The sequence below is a fragment of the Saccopteryx bilineata genome, chromosome 9 (assembly GCF_036850765.1).
Source record: "Saccopteryx bilineata isolate mSacBil1 chromosome 9, mSacBil1_pri_phased_curated, whole genome shotgun sequence".
In the NCBI taxonomy this organism is placed as follows: Eukaryota; Metazoa; Chordata; class Mammalia; order Chiroptera; family Emballonuridae; genus Saccopteryx; species Saccopteryx bilineata.
The window spans coordinates 5,347,501-5,359,100 of record NC_089498.1 but is presented as its reverse complement, the minus strand read 5'-3'; the positions used below and the strand labels follow the sequence as shown (position 1 = coordinate 5,359,100).

At 57.3% G+C, this 11,600-nt stretch overlaps 1 protein-coding gene across 1 annotated transcript; it reads left to right on the top strand.

Annotated features, from left to right (window-relative positions):
- Positions 1-1,978: 1,978 nt before the first annotated feature.
- On the top strand, positions 1,979-10,894 carry SNX20 (sorting nexin 20). Its single transcript, XM_066243783.1, has 4 exons — positions 1,979-2,118; positions 5,173-5,311; positions 6,698-6,855; positions 8,519-10,894. The coding sequence occupies exons 2-4, from the start codon at positions 5,182-5,184 to the stop codon at positions 9,185-9,187; spliced, it is 957 nt and encodes a 318-aa protein (XP_066099880.1). The 5' UTR covers positions 1,979-2,118; positions 5,173-5,181; the 3' UTR covers positions 9,188-10,894.
- Positions 10,895-11,600: the final 706 nt, after the last annotated feature.

The window sequence follows — 11,600 nt, the reverse complement described above, 5'->3', positions numbered from 1 at the left end:
GGCCCAGGCGGAGAGTGGGGGAGAAAACTGGAAATCTGCTGGACAGGACCGAGGACAGGAGGGGCGAGGGAGCTCCAGCCTCACTCTAGGCAGAGCCCGTGTCACCTGGCCACAGCAGGCCACCTGCAGGCAGGGCAAGACAGGGACGAATGAGACGCAGTCCCTGCACACAAGGGGCTCTCTGCGAGCACACTGTCCAGCACAGTCCCCTGCAGCTGACAGACCCTGACATAGGCGGATACTCTCTATAATTGCGGTGGCACTGCCGGCTTACCGGCCATTTCAGTAAGCAAGGCCAGTAAGGTAACACGGGGGAGTAAACATGGCACCTTCGCGCCACACACAGAACTCGACGCTAAATAAGACTGGCAGACTGGGAAGGTTTCTATTGGCACTGCCGGCACCCGCCCAGTGCTCACTCTGTGCCTGCATTGGTCTAAGCACTTTGCCCATCTCGGCTCATCTTAAGCCTCGCGACGACGGCCTGTGTGAAGTTGTTGCAGAAATAATAATAAAGGAGAAATCTCCAGAACCCCAGTGTAGACCACCCCACAGTGAGAGAAAAGATTGATATGGTTGGATACTTTAAAGTTAGCAACTGCTTTGTATCAAAATGCCCATGAAGAGAGTGCAGATGCAAACCACAGGGTGGAGGAGGAGACTGAGAAGCCCTACGCCCCGGTGAACACATAAGAACACCTACAAACCAGAAGGAGAACAATCCGACCCAACAACCAGCCATGGACTTAAACAGGCACCTCTCCATCTCACCCAAGGCGATGGAACAATGTCAATACATCCACGAAAAAATGCTCAGCATCACTAGTCAGGAGGAAATGCAACTTAAAACCACGATGAGATAGCAGTGCACACGAGCGTGGCTGCAATAAAAGATACCGAGCCCACCCAGGGTGGGCGAGGATTTGGGGCCCCCGACACTCCCGTGCACTGCTGGGAGGCGTGCAAACCAGTACAGCCACTCAGGGAAACAGGTCACCATCTATACCCTAAAGCCCGGGCGGTTCACCTCAAATGCACGTGCACTTGCATACACGGGTAAGAGTATTCCCAGCAGCGTTGATCATAATGAAACAACCCAAATGGGCATCATCAGACCAAAACAAAACAAACAGAAGAAAAGAATAAATAAGTATGGATTTGAACACGGAGCAATACAACAGTCGAAGTGAAAAGTCCCCACCTACACACTGAAGTTGAGGCCCCTTAAGCACACAAATGTGGAATGAAAGAGTCAGACACAAGAGCATCATGCAAATAGGACGTGTGGTTGAATTTATAGAAAATTAAAATTAAAAAAAAAGAGCAAAATGAAACTCTGTTGTTTTGGGGTCTGTCCAGAGGTGGTTCTTTCCTAAGAAAAGCGAGGAAGCGAGCACCGTCAGACTCCGGGTGGCTGCGACCTCTGACAGGGAGGGAGGGACGGAGTCCGAGCTGGAGGAGGCCTCCCGCCCTCAAGGCCACAGTCCTGGTGACCATGGCTCACGTCTATTCCCGGAGGTTGGGCTTCCCTGGTTCTTCCTGGTCAGGAGTGTTGGCAGCAGCCTTGCCCAGAGAACAGCAGCAGCTGGGACCGTGAGTCCATCCCACCTCCCTTCCACGTCCCACTAGCTCTGTGCTCCTAGCCTCAGTTTCCCCATCTGTTCATGGGAGGTGATGGCCCCCGTGATGCCTCGTGCATAGTACAGGATAATGAACACTGAAGAGCTTTGAGAGCTAAGGTCCGAATGCCAGAGACTGCCAAGGACTCGGCGAGACAGCCAGGCCACTGCAAGGCTGTGGGACCGCGAGGCCCAACTCTCAAACCCTCGGGGCTGGAACTGTCAGGCTTCTGCCCCACCCACCGGGCCAGAGGGAGTCTCACGGTGTCTGTCATTGGGGTTCACTACACCGTCTTTCACCAGCCAATGGGCTGGGGTGACCCGGAGCAAGTCACACAGCCTACTTCCTGTTTTCAAATGGGGGAACTCAGGAAAGCAAAGGACGGTGTCTGTGTTCAACTGCTGCCCCGGAGCTGGATCGAATAGCCAGCGGAAGGGAGCCATGTGACACGCCTCCCGGCCCCCGGACACCCGCAGGGCCAGACGCCGCAGGCCAGAGGTCAGTGTGTGAGCCCCAGCTTGGTGGGCCCCTGCCCTCCTGCCGGTCTTTACCTGTTGGGGGTGTGGGGGAGGGAGGAGGGCTGGGACAGCCGCTGTGCGTGGGGCTCTCCCAAGCCAGCGCCCTGGGACCGACAGGGAGCAGCTTCCCCCACCCTCTGCACTCTCAGTTCCTTCTGAAGTGCCCTATGACGCTCCTGCAGCCCTTCCTGAACCTGGGGGGATGGTCATTCACCACACCTGCACCTCACAAAGCGCGGTGCCAGGCTAGTCCCCCAGCATAGTCCCGGGGGACTTGTGCAAAGTGCAGAGCCCAGGGCCCACCTCCAGACCTGCGGGACTGGACTCTCTGAGGTTGGGACCCGGGAAATCTGCTTTGCACAAGCCCCTGGCCCCCCTCCCGCGAGGAGGTTCCGATGCACACTCACAGTTGGGAGTGTGTCCGTCCCATGCCCAGGCCCTCTGGCGCCCGGGTCCGGCTAGGTCCACTGGGGCCTCAGCCCGATGACCAGTCCTCTGCAGCCCCCTCAGAAAGGTAGCATGGGCTCTAAAGGTGGCGTCGAGTGGCCATCGGAAGACTCGACAGGGCAGGCTGCCCATGGAGGGAGGAGCCCCTGCTCTCGGGGGGCCCAGGAGGGAGCAGGATGACTGCCCACGGAGCCGGACCCTGGAGGGGCTGGGAAGCGCTGTGTCCCCTGGGCCAGGTTCAGGCCCTCAGCCACCAGCCTCAACGCCTGTGGCATTTCATTGCAGTCTAGAAACCTTTGCTATGCAGGATGTGGAGAAGGGAAGAAATGGCCCACAACATCCAGGTGTCACGGTCCCCAAAGGGCTTTGGCAGTGACAGGATCACTCTTCCCATCTCACAGATGGGGAAACTGAGGCCTAGCGAGGAACAGGAAGCTGCAAGGATTCCCTGCAATGCCGTAGCTTCTCCTTGTCACTCCTCTTAAGTGGGTGACGCCGGCCAACCCCGTGGGCCCGGCCCTGGCTGCTGAGCTGGATTTTTATTCTCAGACTAAGACTGCTCGGCTTCCCCAGGTCTTTATACGGAATGACCCAGCCAAGGCCATCGTTCCTGGGGTCTCCTAGGTCTCTGGGCAAACAGTGCCCGGCTTCCGACCTGGCACCAGCCGCCTGGCCAGGGCACCAGAGCTGGCAGGGCTGGGACCACTGAGGCCAGTGACACTCACCAACACCCATTTTACAGATGAGCTAACAGAGACAGGCGCCCAGGACCAGGAACACCCACAGGAAACACCAGCCCCTAGAATCCCGGCCAGCAGGGGTCCAGAGAGTGCCGACCACTCGCTGTGGCACACTGCCTGGGCAGCTCCTGGAATACAGGGGACCCCCCCAAGTCATGCACCATCTTGTCAAGAGGGCAGACTTCTCGATGGAGACACCAAGGCCTGGAGATATTAAATAACTTGCATATGGACCCACAGTTGGTCATGACGAGGACGAAAGGCCTGACTCCTTAAGGGGAGATGATGAGGGATGACTGAGGTATGCAAGCCCATGCCCCAGCTCTGTGCCTCAGTTTCCCATCTGTCTTAGGAGAGGTTGGATAGAGGATCCCTGACTCACTGGACAACTACACAGAGCCACCAGGAAAATGGCCCAGGGTCCTTTCACCTGACACAAAGAGAGCTGTCCCCTAAAAACAGGGCCCCTGGCCCCAGCTGACCTCACCTCTCCCCAGGCCAGGCTGGTTCCAGGAGGTCCTCCTCCCCCCCGGAACAGGGACAGGCTCTGGCCACACCCAGGGACACAGCTGGGACTGTTCAAGTGGCATGTCCCCACCTCTGTTTAGGCCACAAGCAGCAAAGGGGTTCAGACCCAGGCCTGGAATCCAACAGACCAGAGTCCAAGTTCCAGCTCCAACCCCGTGATCCACCCGCAGACCCCCCAGATCTGGGAGAGAAGGTTGCCCTTCTTGTTTTGAATTTCGGCTGTTTCCATTGTCCCTTTTTCTCATATGTCTCCGACATTTAAAATTCTATTCTAACTAATACCTTGATTGAGAGTCATTTATTTCTCAATTATTTCTTGAAGCATCTATCACACGACACAGAATAAGAGGGACTATTATATTGGTGTTAGGGGGCGCCCAGCATTAATGCTTGGCTTGGACACCAGCCTCAGGAAGGCAGGTTTTGTTAGCATGCCCCTTGGATAGGAAACCGAGGCTCAGAGAAGTTAAGGATCTTGTCAGGCACCTTATTCACGTACCACAGACAGCTACTGTCTGAACTGCAGCCCAGGGCCCCCGCTGTCGGCCCTCCCCGGAGCTGGGCAGGGTGGAGAGGATTCCGAAGTCAGACCAGTCTACGCCTGTGTCCTGCCCACCACCTACCTACCAGCTCTTGATTGTGGGCAACTGGAAGCCTCAGTTCCTTTATCACAGAGTGGAGATTCAGAGCTCCTACCACACAGGGATTCACACAGAGAGAGAGAGAGTGGGTGATGCACGCGGAAGGCACAGCCTGGCACGTCATGGGCACAGCCACCAGCCATGAGATCTTGGGCTAAACCTCATTTGTTCTTGGGAGTCATGATTGACTTTTTGTGCTTGTTAAGTAACACAGTGGATGGGAGGACTGGGGAACTATGCAGTGGGTATAAGAAGCTGTTGGCAAAAGTTTGCTTAACGATAAGGGGGGGGGGGGTAGATACAGTATCCCTGCTCTGGACCCTGAGAGTTCATTTACAGGGTGTTATGTCAAATAGAGCATTGGGATGTTTTTCCGAACAAGCTAGCATCTTTCTTCCAACTCATCACGAAAGCCGTTACCTTTGCTTGAAGTCACCTCATTTAAAATTCACAGCAACTCGATGATCTAAGGATCTAACAGGGAGGGAGAACCAGCTCGGCCTTGCACCCATCGGTCCGGTGAAGGGCCAGACCCCAGCTTTGCACCTGGCAGTTGGGCGGACAGCTAGGTGGGCAGCGGAGACTATGACGTGGGTGGGTCCTAGTCATCGCAGGGTCTACCAGGAGCCCCACCGTGTGTGAGTGGACACTCACTGTTCTCTCTTGTCCCCCTGGCAGCCCTGGAGCATGGCAAGCGCAGAGCCCCCCGGGAGCCCCCGACGGACAGGACCCAGAGCCCAGCGCACAGCGGAGGCCACGCAGGAGGCATCAGCCACTGGCCCGGACTTCCCCCCTCTGGGGCCTGAGGGGGGTTCAGGTGGGCTGGAGGCATACAGCTCGGTCAGGGGAACAGAGGTTTGCAGACATTTGAAATTCACGTGCGAGTACTTAAGCAGAGGCCACCGGACAGCAGGCCCGCTCTCTCAGCTTGGGGTTTATCCCAAAGGAGATGCGGAGCCGGGGATTTCGTGCAGGTGGTTTATCTGCTGCCAGATGACCCCAGGCGGAATGTCAGGGCAATGGGAAAGCCACCTGGGAAGGGAGGGAAGGGCAGGAAGGCACATGGGTGTTAATGAACAGATCGCTGGGCATCAGGGGTCCTCTGGGGGCCTCTATGGAGCACGCCTCAGAGTGGTCCCATCTGAGAAGTGAGGAGACCCGGTGATGACCCGCCACTTCTGTCCTTCATCGCTGAGGGAGTCCCACAACCAGCCGCGCCAGCGGAGACAGCCCCCAGGGCGGGAGTCCCAGGAAGCCGGTGGGAGGGGTGCAGAACTGGGAGTGGCACACTGTCTGCTATAGCGCCATCTCCTGGGGGCAGATCTCTGCTCAGTCACTGAAGCCTGCTCTGTCCCTGGCCCTGTGCAGGGCACGGGGAAACAGGAACAGATCCAACACCGAGCTGGCCCACCCTGTAGTCGGGAAGCAGAGCCGTGAAAGGTCATTTGAAGTGCCTCGGAAAAGGCTATAGGGCCAGCGTGGGAGGCTCTCGCTCTAACGCCAGGAAGTGAGTGACACGAAGGCTGGGTCTTGAGGGACAGGCAGAGAACAGCTCCTGAGACCTGTATTCCCTGAAAAAAAAAAAAATACAGGATGATTTGTGCATTTTTGGTGAGGAAAGATTCTCATCTCTCGCAAGATTCCCAGAATGGCCCAGGGCTCCAGCGAGGTTTCAGGAACACGGGTCAGTTTTTGAGGCAGAAAGGAGGAGGATGGCATAGAGGGCAGAAGGTGGCGTGTGTGAGAAAAAGCGCAGAAGGTGGGCAAGGAGGGGAGGGTTGGAAGGGTCAGCCAGGCTGAGACCGGAGCCCCACGTTTTCCTAGCTGACCGTGCCGCCCACCGACCTGAGCTCAGGAGGCCAGCGGCAACCATGGAGTCAGTGGTGCGGGGGGGTGCAGAGATGACCAAGTCACAGTCCCCGCCCGTCAGCAGCATGCAGCCGAATGCGGACCCTGCAGCACACGCTGCACGTCAGGACCAGAAGCACCTGGGGAGGATGGGCTACTCCGGGTTGCCTGTGGCGGGGTGGTCTCAGAGGTGGGGCACAGGGTCTGGCTGATTGATGCCCAGCGGACCTGCTCTTGGTGGGATGGGGGAGGGGAGAGTCACAGCTGTTCTGGGAATCGGTGTCCCATCGCAGACAGACCCAGCCGTCTGTGCCCGTGCCCCCAGGGCCCTGACCTGGCCCTGCTGTTGTCACAGACGCTGACGCCGAGGGCAGCCGGGGCCCCAGCTCCAGCATGACCACGCGGGAGTTGCAGGAGTACTGGAGGACCGAGAAGGGTTGCCGGAAGCCGGTCAAGCTGCTCTTCGAGATTGCCTCGGCCCGCATCGAGGAGAGAAGGGTGGCCAAGTTCGTGGTGAGCACCGCCTCCCCCCCACCCCGGCCGCCACCCCCGGGCAAGTTCTGGGGGTGGGATGGCAGGGGCGCGAAGCGGGGCCGGTCTCAGCTTTCCCAGCTGTGGAATGGGTTCACTCACCGTTAGTTAACTCACAAAGTTCTGGGGGAAACGGTGAAAAAGCAAGATTCCACGCTCAGCACTGTGCCCGGTGCCATGAGGACCAGAGACGGATGAGTCACGGCCCCCGGCCCTCACGAGGTACCGGCCGTTCATCCTACGTTATCCAGTATTCGTCGTCTGTGTCCCTTTGCCATTGCTACCGTATCCTTGTATCACTTTTATTATTATTCACATAATTTTTTCCTTTAAATTGGATCGCTTAAAAAAAAACACTAAATATATTTCTCTCTAAAAAAAAACCACAAATACCTTAAATGGACCATCAGTATCACATGGCATAAAGAAACGGTGGTGAGAAAAGTGAACCCCAGGAAAGCTGAGCGCTGTTATTAAAGTCTAGCCGGTTCCTGACGGAGAATGTCCAGCCGGTGGAAAGCTCTGTGCCGAGGGGCTGCCCTCCCTGTTAAAGATGGACTCTTAGCCTGTGTTGGGGGAGGTGCCAAGGACCACGGAAGGGCCTTGCTTCACCTTCCTGGGGACTGGAGTTATGACGCGAGCTGACACTGAGTGCTGATTGCTGACTGGTTTCAGTGCATGAACTCATTGCATCCTCACCCAGAGCGAGGATCAGAGAGGTTAAGTTACCTACCTAAGGCCACACAGCTAGACCATGGTGGGGCTGGCATTATAACCCGGGCAGCCTGTACCCTTCATTAGTAGCCTCTTGACAGAGAACTAAAAGGGCAGACTCTTCTTACTGTAACAGCACTGCAGCCAGTATAGCACCTAACCCCCCCCCCCCAGTGCCGAGCACCTGGGGATCCCAGAGCCAACCCAAGCTTCCCTTTCAGGAACCTGAGGCCCAGTTTCAACCCCCCAGACCCCCCTGCCCACTTGTCCCTGGGCTGTCTGTCCCCCGAGATGCCTCCTTGTTTGCTACTCTGCTTGTTATTCTTGGGCTGACTCCTGGCATGATCCCTGTTTACAGCTCAGCCGACCCCGACGGCAATTTAACACAGAACCGCCTTATAACAACCTCCCGTTTTCAGGGTGCGCTTTAAATTACGACCATGTTTTTTTGTTTTGTTTTGTTTTCTGTATTTTTTCTGAAGCTGGAAAAGGGAAGAGACAGACTCCCGCATGCGCCTGACCGGGATCCACCTGGCACGTCCACCAGGGGCGATGCTCTGCCCACCAGGGGGCGATGCTCTGCCCATCTTGGGGCGTTGCTCTGTTGCAACCAGAGTCATTCTAGTGCCTGAGGCAGAGGCCAAGGAGCCATCCCCAGCGCCCGTGCCATCTTTGCTCCAATGGAGCCTCAGCTGTGGGAGGGGAAGAGAGAGAGAGGAAGGAGAGGGGGAGAGGTGGAGAAGCAGATGGGCACTTCTCCTGTGTGCCCTGGCCGGGAATCAAACCCGGGAATTCTGCAGGCCAGGCCGATGCTCTACCACTGAGCCAACTGGCCAGGGCCCATTGTTATTTTTATTTGCGCCGGCTCCGCTCGGTCAGTTCAACCCCTCCGCTGGGATGCACTCAAAGGCTGTCTCTCTTTGCACCGCAGATGTACCAGATCGTCGTCATCCAGACCGGGAGCTTTGACAGCAACAAAGCCATCCTGGAGCGACGCTACTCCGACTTCCAGGCGCTCCAGAAGAGCCTCCTGAAGACGTTCAGGGAGGAGATCGAAGACGTGGCCTTCCCCAAGAAGCACCTGGTGGGGAACTTCACGCCGGAGATGATCTCGGAGCGCAAGCTGGCCTTCAAGGAGTACCTGAGCCAGCTCTACGCCATCCGCTGCGTCCGCAGGTCCCGCGAGTTCCTCGACTTCCTGACGCGGCCCGAGCTGAAGGAGGCCTTCGGCTGCCTGCGGGCCGGCCAGTACACCAAGGCCCTGGACATCCTGGTGCACATGATGCCCCTGCAGGAGAAGCTGACGCGCCACTGCCCGCTGACGCTGGTGCCGGTCCTCTGCGCCGTGCTGGTGTGCCACCGCGAGCTCGAGCGCCCCCTGGAGGCCTTCGCGGCCGGCGAGAGGGCCCTGGAGCGCCTGCAGGCCCGGGAGGGCCACCGCTACTACGCCCCGCTGCTGGACGCCATGATCCGCCTGGCCTACGCGCTGGGCAAGGACTTCGTGTCCCTGCAGGAGAGGCTGGAGGACAGCCAGCTGCGGAAGCCCGCCCCCCGGGGCTTCACCCTGAAGGAACTGGCCGTCCGGGAATATCTGTGCTGAGCCACTCTGGCCGAGGAGCTGCGGATTGCGGATCTGGGATCGCCAGTGCTCTGCCGGCTGTTTGGGGTGCATTTTGGATGGGAACAGCCACGTTGGGCCACTCCCCGCTCCAGCTTGCCGAGTGGCCTTGAACACACGAGCCCCTTCTCTGGTCCTCCACTCGCCCATCTGTGTTGAACTGAGGTTCCCCCGGGCGTCCGTGGAAGCCTCTGCTTGTGTCCTGTGTCCCTTGGTTGCCAGGCTCACTTTATTCCCAAACCACAAGTCCAGCTGTCGGAACACTGGGGAGTCAGATCTGTCTTACCGCTGTTTCCGTAGGCAGCTGGAGCGGCGGTCTCCACCGCATGCCGCGGACAGGGCACAATCCATCTCCTCTCTGTAGCTGGTCTTGGTATATTCTGTGCGCTCCTGCCCCCTTGAAGTTGCTACCTGAGCCAATAGCAAATGTTTCCACCTGTTATCCTAAGTATTCTGGTTCTTTCCTCTTAGCCTGTAGACTCAGCTCACAAAACAAAAGGTCACTGCCCGCTCCTCAAGGCCAGCTTGGGCCCCGGGGTGGGGCGTCAGTGCCACCCTTAGAAGGGTAAAGCAAATCATGTCTTAAGAGTGTATGATTCCCAGCATTTTTTTTTTCTGAAGTTGGAAACGGGGAGGCAGCCAGACAGACTCCCGCATGCACCCGACCGGGATCCACCCGACATGTGCACCAGGGGGCGATGCTCTGCTCATCTTGGGGCGTCACTCTGCCACAATCAGAGCCACTCTAGCGCCTGAGGCAGAGGCCACAGAGCCATCCTCAGCCCCGGGGCCAATTTTGCTCCAATGGAGCCTTGGCTGCGGGAGGGGAAGAGAGAGAGAAGAAGGGGAGAGGGGGAGGGGTGGAGAAGCAGATGGGCACCTCTCCTGTGTGCCCCGGCCGGGAATCGAATCCGGGACTCCTGCACGCCAGGCCGATGCTCTACCACTGAGCCAACCAGCCAGGGCCAGATTCCCGGCAATTTTAACAAGGGTTGTTGTCAGCCTTCCTCTGGTTATGATGCTATAACTCACTGCCTAGGGGTAGATGTTCATCTCTAAGGCACCTGTCCCTTCTGGTTTATGGAGACATGGCCCTGAAGGGAGGTGGCAGAAGATACTCGGGGGGAGCCTCAGAGAAAAAAGGCTGAATGCTCAACACCTCCCCCATTTGAGGCACCATTTTCCTGGCAGCTCTCTGCTGCACTGGGGTGGCCCCCAAGGGCCCCGAGTGAAGAGAAGTCTGGACTGATGGCCGGGGTTCAACACCAGACCTGGAGCAGATGGTGAAGGCTGGTTTGGGCCCAATATGCATTTGAGGCTGCAAGTCCCTGAGGTCCTAACCTGTCAGGCTGATCTTCACAGGGGGAACTACAGAGGCTGTGGCTTGGGAACCTCAGTGTGGGGCGCCATGTTGGCCCTGGCAGGAAGCCGGCTCAGCAGAGGGATCAGCATTCACTGAGAGGCTCCAGGAGGTGTTCAACAGCAACACCTTGTGGCAACACCCACCCTGTCCCGAAGATGAGAAACAGGCTGACACCTGGGCACAAAGGACGCCTTCCAGTCTCTCCCTTTGCTCCAGGGGAAGGACATTTTCGGGTCAAGTCTCTCCCTTTGCTCCAGGGGAAGGACATTTTCGGGTGGGCAATACTGGACTGCTGGGAAATTAAAGCACTGGGTGGAAAAACTAAAGCCCTGCAACTCTCTTTGTTGTGGTGACTCACACTTGATTCTACAAGTTATCTCATCAAGGATAAAATGTTGTTGGTGGTGCAATGCACGTGGTACACTAAGAAAGAAAAAGGGCCCGATGGGGTGGGGTGGGGTGGGGTCGGGGGTTATAAGAGATTCGGGCAGCAGGCTGGGCAGGTAACAAGTCAGCCCTGGATGCAAGGGTCCACGTGGACTCAACCTGCGGGGGGCAGAGCAGCACCCGGGGGGGAGGGTGGGGAGCCTCCTAGAATCTGAACTGCAAGGTTCGGGGTCAGAATACACGCAGTGTGGCCAGAATACTTCCATGGACAGGTCGTGGCAAAGTGGTCTCAGCTGGTGGCCTCCAGGAACCTGGCCCCACGAAGGCCCACTCTCTCTGAAGGATTTCAGCCTCGGTCTGGCTCAGTCGAGAGGGTGGATGTCACTGAGTGCAGAGGGGTCAGTTGTGGGAGTAATGTGCACCTTGAAATCACACGTATACAGTATATGTGTGTGATAGAGAGGACGAATTTTTCTTTAATTTTTATTTATTGATTTTAGTGAGAGAGAGAGAGAGAGAGAGAGAGAGAGAGAGAGAGAGAGAGAGAAACATCGATCTGCTCCTGTATGGGCCCTGACCGGGGATTGAACCAGCAACCTCTGTGCTTCAGGATGATGGGTAACCAACCAAGTCATCCAGCCAAGG

Coding starts and splice junctions, on each gene's coding strand:
- SNX20 (XM_066243783.1), top strand. CDS start 5,182: ATGGCAAGCGCAGAGCCCCCCGGGAGCCCCCGACGGACAGGACCCAGA. Junction 5,312..6,697: donor GGGGCCTGAGGGGGGTTCAG/GTGGGCTGGAGG, acceptor CTGTTGTCACAG/ACGCTGACGCCGAGGGCAGC. Junction 6,856..8,518: donor GAAGGGTGGCCAAGTTCGTG/GTGAGCACCGCC, acceptor TTTGCACCGCAG/ATGTACCAGATCGTCGTCAT.